Genomic DNA, 21,023 nt, shown 5'->3' with positions numbered 1-21,023 from the left:
TTCTGTATTGGGTGTATATATGTTAAAGGGTATAATATCCTCTTCTTATATTTATCCCTTTTTTATTCTATAGTGCCCTTCTTTGTCTCTTATTTTCGACTGTGTTTTGTCTGATATGAGTGTTGCTACATCTGTTTCCTTGTTTCCATTTACATGAAATATCTTTTCCCATCCTTTTACTTACATCCTGTGTGTGTCTTTTGCCTTGAAAGGAATCTCTTGTAGGCAGTATCTTGTTTTTATCCCGTCAGTCATCCTGTGTCTTTTGGTTGGAGCATTTGGTCCACTGACATTTAAGTTAATTATTGATAGGTATGTACTCATTACCATTTTATTATTTTCTGGTTGTTTTTGTAGTTCTGTGTTCTTTTCTACTTTCCATGTTTGTATTGTTTTGCTTGATTTGATTATTTTCTTTAGTAGTATGCTTGTGTTCCTTCCTCAGTTTTTGTGTATATATTGTAGGCTTTTTTTGTGTGGTTATCCTGGGGTTAAAACATATTTTAATATATTGGAAACATACCTGCTTGCTTTCAATAAATAGTCCTTTAAGTTTGTATGCATACTAAAAGATGCGTATTTTCATACCTCTTTCCCACACTTTGTGTTGATGTCATATTTTACATCCTCATGTTATCTTTTTGTTGATTATTATAGAGATATTTGATTTTACTTTTTTTGTCTTTTGGACTTTGTATTCTGATCAGCTTAAGTGTTTGATCACTTTGTATTCTGATCAGCTTAAGTGTTTGATCATCAGCCTTTACTGTGTATTTGTTTTTCCTTTCCTATAGATTCTACTTCTTTTATTTTCTACTTGGATATAATAGATTCTTAGTTCTTTATTTTCCACTTAGAGAAGAGATTTTTAACAGGTTTATTGATGAACTCTTAATTTTTGCTTGTATGGGAGGTTCTTTATTTTTTCTTCCTATTATAAATGATAATCTTACTAGGCAGAGTATCCTAGATTGCAGGTTTTTCCCTTTCAGCATGTTGAATATAGCATGCTACTCCCTTCTTGCTTGCAAAGTTTCTGCAGAGAAAACAACTGATAGCCTTATGGAATTTATCTTGTTATTCTTTGTTTTTCTTTTGCAGCCTTTAAAATTCTTTAATTTTTTCTATTTTAATTATGATATGTCTTTGTTTTGATCTGTTTTGGTTTTATCTTGTTTTATATCCTCTGTACTTTCTGTACCTGGATATCTGTTTCCTTCTTCAGATTTAAGAAGTTTTCAACCATAGTTTTTTCAAACACAATTTCAATCCTCTTCTCTTTCTCTTCGCCTTCTTGAACTTTTATAATGTGAGTGTTGGTACACTTAGTGTTGCCCCACAGTTCCCTTAAAATGCTCTCATTTTGCTGTTCTGATTGGGAAATTTCAATTATTTACAGGTCACTTATATATTATTCTTTATCATCTAATTTGCTATTAATTCCTTCTAATGTTTTTTAATTGCTGTTATTATTCAGTTATGACCATTTCTTTTTTTTTATTTATAGCCCCTTGTTAGTATTCATCTATTCTTTCCCCTAATTCCACTAGCATCCTTGTTATAAGTGCTTTATATTCTTTAACTGGGAAATTATTTTTGTTTCATTGGCTTCCCCCCACCACCTGCCCCAGGGCTTTTCTCTTCTCTTTCAATTGAGACCAATTACTGTGACTTCTCATTTTGCTTAACTTTCTCTGTCTCTGTGAGGCTGGGTAAAAGACTATTTATGTACTGCACTCTTGAATAGGTGTCCTTATGTGGGAGTGTCTGTGTGCCCAGTGGTTCTGATGGGTGAGCAGGATTTCATGTAAGCACGAGGGATGTGCTGGCAGTTGTCATCCTGGTAGCAGGTAGGACAGGAGATGGAGGGGTTAGGACTGGACCCACATGTGAGTTGTCTTCACCTCTTCTTGGTGTCTGTCACTTGCCCTGTTGGGAGCAGGGTCAGGTATGAAGTTGCTGGAGCAGAAGCCCTGAGGGTAGGGTCCAAGCTGGCTTCATTCCCTTCCATTACCTTTAATTTTTTGTTCCCCCATCCCAGCATTGGCACCCTCTCACCAGGAGGGAACAGAGATAAAGCAATATGGGCTGTTGTGAGCACTTGGTAAATATTGGGGTGCAGACAGAGTGTGATAGTTAGGCTGGGGTCAGAGATTTGTACTAATTCTGAAGTGATGCCTGTATAAGCACCAGTAAGGGCTGCCCTTGCGCTACTCAGATGTCATTTTTGGTCTAAGCTTCCTTTGTCTCTCATATATGGGCTCTTTCTTCAGTATCTTCTCCTCTTGCACTAGTGTGGAGTTGTGCCATAAAGCAGGTGATGCCTGTATGGGCACTCAGAATGTGTTGGGGCTTGAACTCTGATGGTCTGACTGCAGATAGAAATGGGGCTTTCTTCTTTGAGTTGCCTATATATGTGCTAGTAATACACCCCCCCCATTTCTCTGATGCTGTTTCAGTACTGAGTCACATCTGTGTCTCACAGCCAAGGTCTCCAGTAGAGCTGAAACATTTCCTCAGCTCAGGCTGGGGTGCACACCAATGCAATGTGAAAAATTTCCACATCAGCTCCACTTCAGGAGCAAGCAAGTGTGCACATGCTCCTCATAAGTGGAGTTTATAGTTTTAGCTATTACATTAAGGTGCATGATCCTTGTTAAGTTAATTTCTGTGTCTGGTATAAGGTAGCAGTTCAACTCCCTTCTTCTGCTTATAAATATACTGTTGTCCCAGTACTACTTATTGAAAAGACTGTTCTTTCTCCATCGAGTTTTCTCTACACCTTTGTTGAAAATTAATTGCCTATAAATTTGAGTTTATTTTTGAACTCTCAATTCTATTCCATTGACCAATATGTCTATTCTTATGTCAGTAATACACTCTATTTTAGCTTTTCAGTAAGTTTTGAAATTAGAAAATGTGAATCCTCCAATTTTGTTCTTTTTAAAAATTGTCTTGGTTATTTTGGGTTCTTTACATTTTCATGTGAATTTTAGGTTCATCTTGTCAATGTCTGCTAAAAAATATAGCTGGCATTTTGATAGGGATTGCACTGAATTATAGTTTAATTTGGGGGAATATTGCCATCTTAACAATATTAAATCATCTATTCTATTACATGGACATTTTTTCCATATAGTTAAATTTTTAATTTCTTTTAATGTTTTGTAGTTTTCGGTGTAGAAGTCGAACTTATTTTGTTGGATTCATTTTCAATATTTTATTGAAAGTGAATTTTGATGCTATTTTGATGCTATTATATGTATAATTGTTTCCTTAATTTTATTCTTGGATTGTTCATTGCAAGTGTATAAGTATACGATTCATTTAATTTTTTTTTCACTTTTTTAAAGTTGTACTGAGGTATAGTTGATTTATAATGTTGTGATAATTTCTGCTATACAAAAAAGTGATTCAGTTTATATATATATATGTATATATATATACACACACACATCTATTCTTTTTCAGATTCTTCTCACTTTTGTATTTTGACATTGTAATCTGCAACCTTGCTCACCTCATTTATTAGCTCTGATTTTTAAGTGAATTCCTTAGAATTTTCTGAATACCATACATGACTTATTCAAATAGATAGTTTTACTTCTTTTCCACTTTATATGTGTTTTATTTTCCTTTCTTAAATTATCTGACTGGAACTTCTAGTACAATACTGAATAGAATTCAAAGAGGACCTTCTTGTCTTCCTCCTGATTACAGGGAGAAAGCATTTAGTCTTTCACCATTAAGTATGATCTTAACTGTGGGTTTTTATAGATTCCCTTTATCAGGTTGAAGAATGTGTTTGTCTTTTTTAATTTAAATTGAATGTCTGATTATGCTTTCCTTATATATCCAATAGTGAACACAAGTGGGAATGAAAATTCAACTCATTTAAACAGTAGGAATTAGAGAACCTTGAGGAACACAGCTGGATGATTAGACCAAGAGTGATGTACTGTCATTTTCCTTGTGCATTATGCTTTTAAAAGAAGTAATACTGATGAAAATGTCTTCCTATGATTTTGTTCATATTTAATATTTTTTCATATTTCATATTAAAAAACCCTACTCTACTAACTTGTTTTTTAGCAATCCATATTTCATGCCTTTTAAGTGTCTCCTGAGTTTAGGGAATGCTCTGTACTTAGTGTGACCCATAGTTTTTCCAAGTCATGTATGTGATAATCATTTCTTTGGACTTGAATGACCATTGCTATAAATTTATAAGATATTTAGTGATGTTTAACATCATAGGTAGCCTGGTGCTTCATTTGAACTAGAGAAGTATTTGTGGTGTAGTTAGTCATGAAGTCATCTTGATGTAGACAAGTAAACCAAAGGATTCTTGCTCATTCTGGTATGCTATATGGAATGCTGTTTTGAATGGTTTATTTCTGCTTTAGAAGAAACCAGCAATATTCTGGGGGTTGTCCACATTTCCAGCATTTTGCATCTGTTGTATTTATGATAGAAACAAGGCAAAAAAAGAGTATTTAGTCATCTGCTGATTCCATTTGGTGTTAAACACATACTTTTCTCTAGAGTGCAAGAATGCTAATTTATTTTATGTATGAGGGTGGATTACAGCCATTCTTAGAGATATGAGTGTTTAAGTTGGCAAAAACTAAACACCGAGTATTCTGCATATAGACGATCAATTCTTGGTATCTAGTTCTTGAGTAAGGCAAAATCTTTGTTAGTTAGAGATCTGGATTTTAAATAAAACTTATCTTCTAATAGGTAGGCATATATAGTTAACTTTTAAACTATAGCCATAGCCATTACATTTTCAGATCAGAAGGTTTCTGTATGCACTGTATGAAATATGACATAAGTAGATCTCACAAGTAAATTATAAGATATACAGGTGAACTTGTTCTAAGATCTATCTATGCAAAGATAAAAGGGATCAGGAAGTTTTATGTTCTGTATTTCTGTGTACTTTACCTGTCTTCTCAGGTATGACTAGACAATTTTCTGGTATCTTTTTCCCATATATGATAGGATATTTTTGTATGTGTGAAATGTTTCAAATTGTTAATTGAAAAATTTTAATTTGGTTGATGTTTGTTCATTCATTAAATAATATTTGTCAGATACCTTTCATGTGCCCTCATGGAACTTAAATGCCATTAAGAAGACAAAAAACAAAACATGGTAAATAACTATACTATAAAGTATATTAGTAGTAAGTAGTAATAAGAAAATAAAACAGGGAAAGTAGTATGGCATATCAAGGGTGTAATTGTTAGCTGAACTTTTAGATTAGGTGGCTGACAGAGGTCTTACTGAAAAGTGGATTTTGAGTAAAGGCACAAAAGAAGTGAGAGACCCAGTCCTGGATCCAGAAGAGTGTGCCAGCAATGGGATGGCCTAAGGTAAGGATAAGATATGTCTAATTTTTAGAGAACCAGAAGGGAGGTCCACGTAGCTGGATCATAAGGAGCAAGAAGAGGTCAGAATGATATTTAGGATGGTTAAAGCAAAGCAGTTAGATGATAATTTGCTAGAGATGACAAGTGGTCAAATTCTAGATAAATGAGGGTAAAGGTGGTAGAATTTGCTGACAGACTAGATGGGAGATTTTAGAGAAAGAGAAGTAAAGGCAGACAACAAGGTTTTTGGCCTGGATAATTGGGAGAATTGCTGATTACTGAACTGGTGAGCAGTGGGAGTAGTTGTTTGAAGGATACTATCAAGAGCTCAGGTTTTGATGTTCCATGTTTGAGAAGTATATTAGAGATTCACTTGGCTTTTATGTCAATTTTTTTGGCTCTCTTTCACCTGATGCATTTTGAAATGCTCACCTGCCTCTCTGTGAAGCAATTCTTAACTTACTCATGCTTTAGAGTTCCTATAATAATTCTAATCTATTCTACTATTTTATTCCACCATTTTATTTTAGCATGTTATTATTTAGCAATTTCGAGAGAGCAGAGGACTTCAGAGTGTGTGTATTTTTACTTTGTTTTTGTATTTTCCCCTAACTCTTGGTTCAGTTCCACTGTATAAATACTTGTTGAAATCAGTATCTAAGAATACTCAAAACTTAACAAGATTATTAACCTAGGTTATTTCTGTTTTCCTCAATCAGATGGATCTGATTATTGGTTAATGTAGGGAGCACTGACTTAACTTTCTGAAAAGCATGTCAAATATGGAACATCTTACATGCATTCTATTCAAGATCTTGCTTCCTGCTGGGGAGTATAATTAGAAATCAGATTTTTAAAATAACAATCTGAGATTCATAGCAATAAGCACTGAATGACACACTTGCCTGTAAGTGTGAAAAACTGTCATCAACAGCTAGGCCAGAACACTTGGAAGAATAGTTCATAGGCAAATCTAGTTAGCCTAATTGGGAACACAATTAAAGAACATTTCCATTCTAGACTGAGAATATCTTAGCTTTTTGCAGTTGTGATTTCCTTTTCCAAAATTAGAGTCTTTATGTGAAGGAAAAGTAAATTATCTTAAAGCAGCAACCCTCAAGGTTTTCTGATGCCTTTAGAGCGATGATAGGTGTTATCAATTCATTGGTCACTCTGTGCCACTCCTATACAAGGCCTAGGGAATGAAAGAATTAGGACATCATTTTGGCTCCAATAAGAACTCAGAAACTGGTGAAAGACACAGATGTTTCAATGAATAACTATAGCCAATGGTAATGGATTAAGAAGTGCTAGATTGGTGCTATGTACACCCTGTTGGAACACATGAGTGTGTGTGTAGATGACAGAACATGAGAGTCAAAGATGTCTTGAAGGATGAATGGTCATTTAATAGGAGATGTGAGGAGAGGGAGAAATATAGCTCATGAAAAGGCATCTATAAACTTATGTGCTTCTGTGGTGGCTTTAGAAAAGGGTGCCTGTGAGAGACGTAATAGGAAATGTGTGTGTGAGAGAGAGAGAGAGAGAGAGAGAGAGAGAAGCTGCAGTCAGATCGTACTTATTTATTATCATAAAAATAGGAGATTTATTGTGTGTGAATTAATAGTCACTTGAAATTCTTTAATTAAGGAGTAAGGATCATGTTTAGAGAGACTCCTCTGAGGGTATTATAAACAAAATATTGTATTAGTAAAAAAATTGTCTCTAATATTTCTCGAATTTGCTCTTTCCTCCTTGCAAGCACTTCCTTAGTTTTCTCCCTAATTATTTTTCCTCTGGACCACTACTAGTAATGAGGATAAGGATAAAGAGTGCTTACTGGAGAAAAAGTAAATGGGTAAAATAGTAAATCTTATCTGATGGTTGGGATGAAAGAGTGGAAGAGTTAAGATATTCCTTTAAAAAAAAGAAAAGATATTCCTTAAATTTTTGGTTAGTCAGCTAGATTTTGTGGTCCTTTAGTCAGAGAATGTCGGAGGAGAAACACATTTGGGGGCATATGTAAGAAAAACAATAGGCTCATGGAGTTCCCGTCGTGGCGCAGTGGTTAACGAATCCGACTAGGAACCATGAGGTTGCGGGTTTGGTCCTTGCCCCTGCTCAGTGGGTTAACGATCCGGCGTTGCTGTGAGCTGTGGTGTAGGTTGCAGACGCGGCTCGGATCCCGCGTTGCTGTGGCTCTGGCGTGGGCCGGTGGCTACAGTTCCGATTAGACCCCTAGCCTGGGAACCTCCATATGCCGCGGAAGCGGCCCAAAGAAATAGCAAAAAGCCAAAAAAAAAAAAGAAAGAAAAACAATAGGTTCAATTTTGGACATATTCTTTTTGAGACTCACCTTGAGGTATGCTCCTGGAGCTCAGTAGAGAGGTAACTATTTTTCAGTTTAAATTTAGTATTCAGGAGTTCCCTTTGTGGCTCAGTGGTTAATCAACCTGACTAGTATCCATGAGAATGTGGGTTTGATCCCTGGCCTTGCTCAGTGGGTTAAGGATCCAGCATTGCCATGAGCTATGGTGTAGAGTCACAGACATGGCTCAGATCCTGCTTTGCTGTAGATCCTGCAGATCCTGCTACAGCTCTGATTCAACCCCTAGCCTGGGAACCTTCATGTGCTGTGGGTGCAGACCTAAAAATAAACCCCATAATAAATAAATAAAGTGAATTTAGTGTTCATTGTCATCTAAGAATACAGGGGAGAAACATTTTAAAGAGGGAATATGGCCAATAGTTTGCTGTACAGAGAGAGATCAAGTAAGAAAAAGCTGGAAAAATGTTTCACATTAAATTAGTTAACCTCACCAATACCCTGTAAGGCAGAAATTATTACCTCAATTTTGTAGCTGAAGTAAGGTTTATTATTACACTCAAGATCTCTTGCTGTTGGAGTGTTTTTGTGTTGGAGTTGTAACCCCAATGCTCATACTGTTTCCATTATGAGACAGATTTCCTGCCTTGGAGTTACTCAGCATTTGTCTCACTTTTCTCCACGTATTGTAGGCTCTTCAAGCCCAGAAGCTTGCGTTATCCATCTTTCCAATCTCTTCCAAGGTCAGATACACATTTGCTGTAAATTCAAAGCATAGAGATTGCATTCATAAGGTTCACACAACATCTTTGCTGGTGCTTAAGAGCAGAAGTCAGGGATTCTTTTTGTTTGGCCAATTGGTTTTGAATGTTTTTAAGTGGGGCCAATACTCTCTAGTGTGCGTGAGTCTCACCACTCTCTATTGACTTACATCTGGCCGATTCATATTTCCCACTTAGAATAAACACCTGAGTTTTATTATTCTAAAACCTTAGCTTTATTTTTATGTATTTATTTATTTATTTATTTATTTATTTATTTTTTGTCTTTTTGCATTTTCTTGAGCCGCTCCCAAGGCATATAGAGGTTCCCAGGCTAGGGGTCTAATCAGAGCTATAGCCACCAGCCTATACCACAGCCACAGCAACGTGGGATCCGAGCTGCGTCTGTGACCCATACCACAGCTCACAGCAATGCCAAATCCTTAACCTACTGAGCAAGGCCATGGATCAAACCCGCAACCTCATGGTTCCTAGTCGGATTCGTTAACCACAGCCACCATGGGAACTCCTAAAGCCTTAACTTTAGAATCACAACATGCAGCAGGTCTTTCAAGCTTGTTGAATTAAACTAAAAAGCCAAACAGCATTTTTTTTCCTCTGGGAAAAGCAACCATTGATTGTCATTAATTACATGTCATGTTTAGAATTGTTTCTTTATCAAAAATAGGTTGAAATAGTCAAGAGATGCTTATTAATTTTAGTCTTTCTTCATCTACCTCTCATATATATATATATATATATATATATATATATATATATATATATATGGCATATGGAAGTTCCCAGGCTAGGGTCAAATTAGAACTACAGCCGTTGGCCTACACCACAGCCACAGCAGTAATCCACAGCCACATCTGTGACCTATACCACAGCTGGATGCTGGATCACATCCAATGCTTAAGACACATCCAATGCCGGTTCCCCGACCCACTGAGTGAGGGCAGGGATCGAGCCCACATCCTCATGGATACTAGTTGGAGTCATTTCCATTGCACTACAACGGGAACTCCCTCTCATGTATATTTTTGAGCAAACTAAATGACTTTATTGATCACACTTTAATTTCCAGTGTTATAATTTTCACTGGAGATTTTCTTACCAGTCTTATTCTACAACTTAATTAGGGAATAAGTTTCTAATCTGAGTTGTATTAGGCTGACAATTATATTTGTCAGGAAGCTATGCCTGAAGTGTGTATTTTCTTTTGGACCACCACAGAACGCAGGGTTGTAGGAAAGTCCTTAAGACAGACTTTGGGAGAGATGATGAAACAACTGACAATGACAACAGAACAGTGTTGGGTAGAAAGAGTGTTAAGACAGGAGTCAATCCTGGACCCTATTCATAGCTGGACCATTAAATGAAAAAGAATAAAGAGCGTTTGAATATAGGAAGCATTCTAGCTGTTCAAGAAATGTCAGCTTTCTTAAAAAAAATCACCACTGCCACTTTTTATTAATCTTAATAGGGATAATATTTATATTAAATATTAATATTTATATTGCATTAACTTTTTATATCTCCTCATGGGATTTATTTTGTGAAAGAAAATAACTAAATGACTGACAACACATAAAAAAGGATAAATTACTATGTAAATATAAGGAGTTATTAATGAGGATCTTGCACCCACATCCCTGAGCTTGGATCCCATTTGTACTAAGTGAGGCTACTTGCTTTTCTGAGATGCACCAGAATGCTTGGGAATTGGTTATCTGTTTCTCACAAGGGAATCACAGAAGCTTAAATAAGGAATTAAGGGTCATTATATTTATTGATCCTTAAAATCCAGTTGAACTCTCATAGGTATAAATTAATATGTACTTTAGAGAAAAAGTTTTCTGACTTACAAATATTTGACTTTTGTTAGATTAAGTGATGAAATATACACACAAGTGGAAGCATAAAGTACAGCAACCAGATCCTGTTGAAGTAGCTCATTATTTTTATGTTTTTCTGTTTGTTCCTTTTACTTTAGTCATATAGTAAGTAGATGACTTCAGACAGGATTTATTTTTTAGATATAAATTTGGGGCAAATAATAGGTGCAAGATGTATTTGTTTCAGATGAATAGAAAATGAATATAGTGCCTTTCCGAACTTTATATATGCATTTTCTTGACTAACATAGTAGTCTGCATTCGAATTAAGTAATAATGTTTTCCTAGGAGGTTTCTTTGGAGTTATTAATATTCACTTTGGTGTATTTCAACTGCTCAAGGTATGCATTAATAGCCCAGCGTACATACCTTGGGGATATCTTAATACTATTATTATATGGTTTCTCAGTTTTCTATTTGAATTTGAAGAATTCTTTATTTTTTCCTTTACTGAATTTGTCTTATTAATATGAAATGGAACTTGGGAAATAAGTATAGAAAAGCAGTAAATGTCCCTCTCTGCTGCTGTCTTGATTGTAAAATCTTGCATTATTTTCAATCTCTTTTTTTTTCTCAGAAACTTCTTTTTTTAATCTCTGTAGTCTACTCTTATTTCACCATCTTATATCCCTCAGTTCAGTTAAGGCTAAGTATGCTACTTCCTAATCTGTGTTGGAGAAAAACAGCTAAATTAGCAGGTGTTTGCACTGTTTTGTTTTGTGATAGAACATGAAGCTGTCCAGTGGCCAGTGAAGCAGTTAGCAGGTGGCATCTTGGCAGAGAGAAGATTGGGGATAGAAGCCACCCAAGAATGAAATCCAAATAGCAAAGAATCCATAGGCTTTTCTGCTGCACATCTTCTTAGTCTTAAGAAAACAAAGATGCTCTTTATTAGTCCCTTCCCTCCCCTACCCTAGTGGTTTTGTAAGCTCCACAAACCTCATTTAAACACCTGGAAGAAAAACTTGATAATTTGCATGTAGTTCTGCTTTGTTGAGCAGAGTATCTGCTAAGCTATTCCACTTGGGCAGGGATGTAGCTTAGTAAGGAAGTTTTCTCTGATTCTTTGAAATGGGCTTTGTTCAAGGGTGTATGGAATCAATTGCTGTGAAAATCCTTTAGCTTTGCCCTTTCTGATGGCCAAGCTATAGGAACTTTCTCTTCTAACTTTTTAAACCTTTAGATTTTTTTTCTTTTTAAAGCAGAAGCTCTTAAAATGTGTAGGAGACACTTATAAATATACTGCATATCTAGTTTCATCTTCCTTCCCTTAATATCAGGGGAAATGTAACATGACAGATCTGTTGCTTATTTATATGGGTGTCCTTTGTCAAGAGAAGTCACAAGCTGTGAATATTTACTTGGCTTTTGTATTAATACTTGTGTTTTGTTTGCTTCTGTGTAAATTTTTAAAATTGAAGTATAAGATACATTCATAAAAATGTATAGCTTATACACATACAGGTCAATGGATTTTCCAAGCTAAACACACCACCTCCAAGGTAACTAGCACCTGAAGCAAGAAACAGAAAATTACCAGAATTCAAAAGATCCCTTATGCCCCTTTCCAGTCTCTAATCACCCCTCAAGAGTAAACACTATTCTGATTTCTGGAACTATGGATTAGTTTTTCCTGAGTTTGAACTTTAAGTAGATAGAATCAAACAATATGTACTATTTTGTGTCTGGTATTTCTCATTCCATATTTCATATTGTTCATGTAGTTGCATTTTGTTCACCCTCATTACTTTGAGTTATTTCTAATTTGGGGCTTTATGAAGAGTGTTTCTCTGAACAATTTTATTTGTATTTTAATGAACATATGAAAATACTTCTGTAAGTGTGTTTCTTCTCCCAGGAATGGAATAGAGCTAGTTCATGGGAATATCTCTCTCTCTCTCTCTCTCTCTCTCTCTCTCTCTGTCTATCTATCTATCTATCTACCTACCTACCTATCCATCTATCCACCCACCCATCTACCTACTTATCTATCTTCAGTAGATACTGTCAAACCCATTTTCCAAAATACTTGTATCACTGGCTTTACTAAATGTAAACATATGTATAATTTAATTTTACTCTTTAGCTTTCTGTGACATTATCACGTAAAAATCTGTCGAGACTCTGGCTTATGTATATTTTCCCATACAGTTAATTTTTTGGAGTTATCATATCCAAAGTTTCTTACCCATGCTGAATATAATTTCCTCTTACTTATTTCTCAGTCATTTGTATGTTTCTTCAACAAATGATTAAACACTTAATATGTGTCATGTACTATGAGATAATTGATAAAAAATAAATAAGCTATTGTGTTTGCATTCAAGGGAAGTATAATGAAGTGAGGGAAACAAAAGGATGAATAGATAAATTTTAATTGATTTCACCCAAATCTAAAAAGCTTCCTTGATCTATTGTTCCCAGATTTAGTAAAGAAGGCCATTAACAACTTTTCAAATTCATTCATGATTTCTAGATTTTTTAAAAATCATGTGCTGTACAATATAGATTTTCCTTTTTTGAAGAGAACAGACCCCATATTCTTATTATTCTTTTTTCTTTTTTTTTTAAGGGCTGCACTACAGCATATGGAGGTTCCCAGGCTAGGGGTCAAATCAAGACTGTAGCTGCTGGCCTACACCACAGCCACAGCAAAGCAGGATCTGAGCTGTGTCTCCGACCCACACCACAGCTCATGGCAACACCAGATCCCCAACCCACTGAGCGAGGTCAGGGATCAAACCCACAACCTCATGGTTACTATGTGGGTTTGTTAACCACTGAGTCACACTGGGAACTCCCAGACCCTGTATTTTTAACTCGCTCATACAGAAGTCATCCTGTCTTACAAGCTGCTTTCTTTAAAAAACTTTAATTCTCTTTTCTTAAAGTATAGTGACCATAATTATCTATAGTAACTTGGGTTCTAGGCTTTTGCTCATCTCTCTCTCTCCTTTTTTTTTTTTAATGAGAATTCAGTATCTTCTGATGTCCTTCCTGGTATACAAAAATGCACATATTTAGCCTTAGGGGCTAGCACACAAAATTTTCAAGTTTACACCTTCAAGAGACAACTGATGCTGACTCTAGGTTCTTGTCCTTGTTGTAATGTTCATCCTGGGTGAAGGCCCTGAAACTGTCTCATGCATGACTTTAGCTCCCCAACTATGAGTTACTGAATCACAGATTTCTAGTTCTAGCTCAAATCCAATATATTTTCATTTGATATTATGCTGGCATCTCATTTTTGGCAGATGACAAAATGTACTTTACCTTTCTCTTTCAAATACATTCTTCATTCTCTATTCCCCATCTTGGTGAATGCATCACTGTGTAAATGATGGTTAAAACAGTTTTCTTGATGTTTCTGAATACCTCCACCTGCTCTCCCCCCATCTAAATATCATGAAGTCTTACCATTTTTACCTCCTAAATATTTCTTGATCCATCCTACTGTAGCCTCACAATAGTTTTCACTGTTCAGGTGCTCATTGTCTCTTGCTTAGATTATTGCTGGTCTTGACTGAAATCACTAATCACTAGTACAGCTATCTTTGAAAATATACATCTGAGCTTGTTGTTTGCACAGTTCTTTAGCGTGGCATCTGAGGTATCTCCTACTTGCCTTTCTAGCTGGATTCATCACCTTTTCTTCTCAGATTCTCTATACTTGGAGTGCCACCTGCAGTAGCATGCATGCATGCTCCTTGCTCTGTTATGCCTCAGGCCTTTGCACATGCTGTTTTCTTTGCTTGTTGTTTTTTTATGCATTATTCACAAGGATAATTTCTACTCAATGTTTAAAAATTATCTCCTGTGATAAATTTTCTTCAATGCCCTCAATCTGAGGGACTTTCCTCTATGTTATGAATAACTCTATTTTAATTCTCATATAAATTTATATTTCCCCTTCTGATTTATAGGCTCTTTACCCTATTCCTAACATTTAGCACATTGCCTGATTAATAGGAGGGGGGTCCTCAACAGTATTTGTTGAATGAATGGTTGAATTAATGAACTGATAGCTTAGATCCCTCCATTTTTATACTTTGTGATCTTTAAAATCCCTAAATACATTTTGTTTCCTTGCCAGGGTTAAAACTCATATGTTGCTTCTCTACCCACTTGCACAGACTTGTAAGGTCTTCTTTTTTAATCCCATCTGTGTGTTTCTTCATCAGCTGGAAGCATTTAATGTCTCCTTAACTTGGAAAACTCATGTAAGCTTTTTCTTCTGGAATACTAAAAAAAAAAAAGATATTAAATAAGTATCAATCCCTGAGACACTGAATTCCTTATACTTCTGCATCCAGTGAAGTCCCTAATTGACCCTGCTATTTAATTCCTATTTTCACCTAGTTTTAAATTTAATAGACAACCTATGAACCTTTAAACCTATGGTTTCTTCAGTTAAAACAAAATAAAACAACTGCTAACACCACCACAACTTTTGTTTAGAAGGGCAGTATTCATTAGTTGCCTTTTTATATGTATGCCTATTTTACTATGTTAAAATTATCCTTTGGGATGTCTTTTAGGAAAAAATGTTCTTACTTTTTCAATTTTTCTTGTCTAAACCCTGTAACCTGCCTTTCTTTTCCCCACCTGCTGCCATAATGTGTTATTTTTATTACATTCCCTGAACTTTTCTCAGAGGCTTTGTCAGCTTGCTCTTTGGGGCGTCAGTGCTTATTAAGAATTCTGTAATTGCCTTAGGTAGAGATAACAAAGCCTAGGCGCAAAAGCCAAAATATGTTACAATTTTTAAATTTCCAAATTCCCTACAGCATCCAAATTGCCACAATTAACAGTCAGGTATACATAGCTATATCAGCTAAAAAAAATAATATTTTTAAACTTTATCCTTTTTTTGTAATAGTATATGTTCACAGACTTTCACCTTTTAGAAACTACTTAAACATTTAATCTTTTTTTTTTGTCTTTTTTTTTGTCTTTTTTGTCTTTTTGTCTTTTCTAGGGCCACACCCATGGCATATGGAGGTTCCCAGGCTAGGGGTCTAATCAGAGCTGTAGCTGCCGGCCTACGCCAGAGCCACAGCAATGCGGGATCTGAGCTGGGTCTGTGACCTACGCCACAGCTCATGGCAGTGCTGGATCCTTAACCCACTGAATGAGGCCAGGGATCGAACCCACAACCTCATGGTTCCTAGTCAGATTTGTTAACTACTGAGCCACAACAGGAACTCCAACATTGAACATTTTATTCTAAATGGAGAAGGGTAGTGTGTAGGTCACTTCAGAGGAGGTTTATAATCAGTTATATTTATACTGCAATATGCAGAGATTTTCTTCAGCTCTTTCTGAATAGTTACACTTTTTATTGTTATTCTTCTGAGGAATGTGCATCCTTTATAAACATTAAATTATTTATCTTCTAAGTAACACTGAGATAAATGTAGATAGTGCTACAAAATTGTGGGGAATATGAAAATCACCAAAACCATCACAGGATGGAAACAGGACCCTAAGTTTGAAAAATTTTAGGAATACGATACTTCTGTACTTTTTCTATAATTCTCAACTATTTTCCAAATATATCCCATTTCCAATGTTTTACTTAGTCCTGTGAAAGGGTTGGCAGAAGTATCATTATCTACATTTTTACAGCTGGAAAAACAGACACTGAAGAGTAGAACTACCCTGCTTAGAATGCTAATGACAGAGCTGAAACTAGAATCCAGACCAGAAATATGGAGGAGGGGGGAGAATCATACCAAGCCCAGAAAACCACAAAGTTTCTTTTCTTGGGTAATTAATAAGTATGAACAGTGGGTTGACAGCTACTTCTAACTGTCCTCCCTATACCTTATAAAAAAGTTAATCTCCCCCAAAGCCTGCATGAAGTAGCAAACAGCCTTTATTTTCAGAAAGGAAGGAGCTAAAAATATAGCAGTGCAGCCATTTATTAACCTCAAGCAACATTACCTGAAGGTAGCAGAGTCTTGTGAATAAATCATGGGATTTGCAATCAGAAGTCTGCATGTCACTTCTTTTACCAGCCTTTTAATACCCTTAGACTAAATACCTATTTAGTTAAAGCAGGGCTAATAGCACAAGTCTTACTGCCCCAAAGGGTACTGTGATGATCAATGAGGTGCTAACCAGAAGCACTTTATAAATTATGTCATCATACAGCACAAGTCCTCATCCTTGAATAGTAGCAAATAAGAGGAATCCTTCCCATGCAGGAAAGAGTATAACATGGTTGTGAGATCATGGCTTAGCAGTTACACTCACTTGGGTTACGATGCAAGAAATGCCACCCACCATTTAGCTATGGGTCATCTCAGTAACTTAGTCTTTCTAGACCTCAGTTTTCTCATCTTTAAAAAAGGAGAATAGTATCTATCATGAGTTTTCTTAGTACATGAGCTGTTGTATGAAATACATGAATTGTTAAGTTCCCTTGAGTTAATTTTCTTTAAAATAAGCCACTTATATCAATAATTTTAGATTTCTAGGAAAGTTGCAAAGATAGTACAGAACATTCCCATTGACTTTTTCTCTAGGTTTTCTCCATTGTTAATGTCTTACATTTGCCACAGTGAACAAACATTGATGTAACTTAATTTTGATCTTTATTTGGAATTCATTAGTTTTTCCACGAATGTCTTTTTTTCTGTGCCAGGATCCAATCCAGGGTTCTATGTTACATTTAGTTGCTATGTCATTCTTCTCCTCTGGTCTGGGACAGTTTATCAGTCTCTATTTTTCATTACCTTAACAATCTTGAGGAATACTGTCCAGTGTCATGTCAGATTTCCCCAGTCTGGTTTTTTTTTGTTTGTTTGTTTTTTTGCTGTTTTTCTCCTGATTAGAGTGGGATTGTATGGGTTGTTGGAAAGAATTCCAGATGGTGAAATGCTCACCTGTCACAATATATCAAGGAGCACAGGATATCCATATGATGTCACTGATGATAAGTCATCATTCAGTTAAGGTAGTGCTTGCCAGGGCTTTTCACTGTATATCGAGGTAGTTTTGATCCACTATCTCTTCTTCTCCCACTGTTTGGAATACCTTTCATTTATATTTACTGCAAATGTCATCTCTGAGGAAATACCTTCCCTGACCACCCAAACTAAAACAGCTTTCTCCTCTCAAGTCAGTCTCTACTACATTTCACTTTTGTGTTTTATTCATAGCATTTTTTTTGTCTTTTTAGGGCTGCACCCGCGGCATATGGAGGTTCCCAGGCTAGGGGTCCAGTCAGAGCTGTAGCTGCCGGCCTACACCACAGCCACAAGCAATGCTGGATCCTTAACCCACTGAGCAAGGCCAGGTATCGAATCCGCATCCTCATGGATACTAGTCAAGTTCATTAACCACTGAGCCACTACTGGAACTCCTCTTCATAGCATTTTTCATTACCTGAAATTGTCTCGTGTATTTGTTTGCCTAGTTTATTGTTTGTCTCTAGGCCCCATTCCCCTCCAACAAGAACAGAAGCTTTGGGAGATCAAGGTCCTTGTAGGATTGTTCACTTATGCCTACTTGATGTCTAAGCACAAGGGCTAACTAGCTTATACCAAGTGCTCAATAACTCTTTGTTGAATAAATGTCAAAGAAAGAAAGATCCAGGATTAATTTATTAGTAAATTTTTCTGAAAGAGTGGAAGATAGCTGAATGGGGGGAGATTAAATTTTATATTCATAACTCAATTGGTTTAGTTTTAACAAAAAGGTTAAATGCAATAATCACCATCTATGCAAATATGTAATCAGCATCCTTGTAAATCAAGCTCTCTTATAATTCACTTATAATGTGAATGCTATTTTTCCGACTTATAAGTATATGATGACAAATGTAAGATCTATTCAGTTATTGCACATCTGTATTTGCTAATTGGCTCAGATTTCCTATTTTATATATTTTAACAGAATAAGGAGGAGTGTAGAAATAATTTAAGCCCTTCATTTTAATTTATAGTTATGACTTAGTGTCTATTATCTTTTCATTTATATTGGCAGAAAAATGGAGCTGCTTTGTATAAGTCTTTCTTCCATAGCCCATTGTAAGGAACCTTTCTTTTTATTTCTCTCCTCAGGACTTAAAATCTCCAAATCAGAGGGATGAAATTGCAGGTGCCCGGGCCTCTTTGAAGGAGAACTCCCCCATATTGCATTCAATTTGTTCAGCTTATTTGGAACATTCTGATGTTGCTTCCCTCAAAGCCAGCAAGGATACAGTGTGTGAAGAAATTCAGAATGCCCTCAATGTGATTTCAAATGCTTCACAAGGCATCCAGAATATGTCACCCCCACCAGAACCTCAGGCAGCAACCCTGGGAAGTGCCCTTGATGAACTTGAGGTAAGTTGAGTGAAAATTAAAATGTGATTTGATGTACCAATGTGAGAATAAATAGATGTGGGTTTTCAAATCCTGGGGTTGGAGTTCAAGACTAAGAGTAAATAATCAATATCTATCATATCATCATCTTGTGATTTCCAATGAACTGATGAACAGGATAATACTCTATCTGTTGACTTCTGATTCCTTTACATCTCTGCCAACGAAGTCAATGAATTTAAATTGGGATTGTTAATTAGATGGAAATGATGACTTTATTTTACATAGATCCATTTATGAAAGGAAAAATTTATTCATTCTTTAAATACTTACTATTGGCATTGTTTTGGTATTGGGATATAATTGAGCACTGCCCTGGTGAAGCTTATATTCTAACAAAATATAGGGAAAAATAAAAACAATAAACATTATATAGAAGTAAATTGTATAGAATGTTACATTGACAAAGTGAGAAGTTATCAAAGGGTTAAGGGAAGTTAAAGAATCTGGCAGATGAGGCTCTAGAACAAAGGCTTGAAAACATGCCCCCTGTATTTGTAGGACAGCCCAGAAGCCTTGGAGCCTGGGTGGGAAGGTTGAGGGGTGAGAAGTAGGAGCTGAGGTCAGAAACTCAACAGGGCCATGTTATGCAAAGCTATGTAGGCTTTTTAGGACACTGGCTTTTACTTCAAATGTGATCCACTATAAGGTTTTAAGCAGTAGTGATGTGCTGAGACTAAACTGTTAAAAGAACTATGCTGGCTGGTTATGGAGCACAGACTGTAAGGGGAACAAAGAAGGGGGTAAAAAACCAGGCAGGTGGAATTGTAGCAATACAGCTTCTATCCTTATATTGTGTATGCACCACCTCTTTCCACCTCACATTTTTGTGTGGACTAGAATGGCTAGTGACTATTAAGGCTAAATTTTATAAGTAAAGCTAACTGGGTTTGACAGAACAATTGTAGGAAGTGAGAGAAAGGGAGGAGTCATGGTTGGTGTTGCAGGCTAGATCCTCCAGAAGCACACACTGGACAGAATTTGGGATACAAGGTGCTATTAGAAATTACCATGTGTGAAGGAAGAGGAAGGCAACAGCACTGAGCAGAAGAAGTGTACCTGGAAGCCAAAACCACAAAGCCTAGACCAATCAGCAGGGAGCTCTGAAGACAGTTTTGACCTCAAGTGAATGTTGTCAGACAGAAATATCCATGCCTTTATGCCTCTTTCAGTAGAAGCAGGTCATCCCCCCACCCCAGGAAGGGTATGACCTCCAGGCATGGGGAGTGGGGACCAACCCCCTGCAGCTAAGGCAGACCCTGAAGGAACTGACAGCAGGGGCCGTCTACTGGCCTCGCTCTCCACAGCCAGGTGGCGGGTCCTACCTGGAAGGAGGACACAGGAAGAACACTTCTGTGTCTGCCATAGATAATTACAAGAGTAATCTGTTCATTTGGTTTTGGGCTCGAGAAACTGGACATACAAAGTTTTGTTTTTGTTTGTTTGTTGGTTGGTTGGTTGGTTTTTAATCAAATATGGTGGGGGAAGACTGGGTGAAGCCAGTTTTGAGAGGGAGATCAGCAACTCAATTTTCAACATGTTGAGTTTAGAGATTTATCAGACATTCCAGTATGACGGCAATGGTCATAGGCTATCCTAGTCAGACATGCACTTGCTTAAGGGAAGACAACATGGTGTTATGCTTAAAGATAAGGGTTCAGGGGCCCAAGTGCCTACGTTCCTATCCCAGCTGTGGTACTTGGTGGGCACTTGCCTGTGTGGACCTTAGGAAAATTATTAATTATTTTATTTAACTCTTAGGTCTCTCATCTGTAAATTGGGGATATTAACAGGACCTACATTATTGTGTTATCTGAATCAGTGAATTAATAATGCATGTAAAAATGCTCATAGCAGTGACTGGCACATAATAAGTGCTTGGTAAATCTTAGAGTTCATTGTTAACTGCAGAAGTGATTATTTGGAAACAGATTCTTCCATAATGAAGAAATCAATACAATGACAATTATATAAATTTTTTACCAATAACTTAAAAAAATTAAACATCTAATCTATAATTCCTATATTGTCCCTAACATTATTACTTTCGCAATAAACTTATTAAAAACTTGTTCATTTAAGTTTAGAATAACCTCTCCATATGCTTTCCCTTTAGTTACATGTCTTAAACAGGAATCTTCATTTTTTTTTTTGGTCTTTTTAGGGCTGCACCCATGGCATGTGGAGGTTCCCAGGCTAGGGGTCAAGTGAGAGCTATAGCTGCTGGCCTACATCACAGTCACAACAATGTGGGATCCAAGCCGTGTCTGTGACCTACACCACAG

At 36.4% G+C, this 21,023-nt stretch overlaps 1 protein-coding gene across 1 annotated transcript in view; it reads left to right on the top strand.

Moving 5' to 3' along the window:
• The window catches only part of LOC125116965 (catenin alpha-3-like), a 453,580-nt gene that overhangs the window by 370,600 nt on the left and 61,957 nt on the right, over positions 1-21,023 (top strand). The window contains exon 7 of the mRNA XM_047762661.1: positions 18,436-18,699. Within this exon, the coding sequence (XP_047618617.1) occupies positions 18,436-18,699 (264 nt within the window). The remainder of the gene's footprint in view (positions 1-18,435; positions 18,700-21,023) is intronic.

The sequence above is a fragment of the Phacochoerus africanus genome, chromosome 15 (genome assembly GCF_016906955.1).
Source record: "Phacochoerus africanus isolate WHEZ1 chromosome 15, ROS_Pafr_v1, whole genome shotgun sequence".
Lineage (NCBI taxonomy): Eukaryota > Metazoa > Chordata > Mammalia > Artiodactyla > Suidae > Phacochoerus > Phacochoerus africanus.
This window is presented reverse-complemented; position numbering and strand designations above follow the sequence as displayed.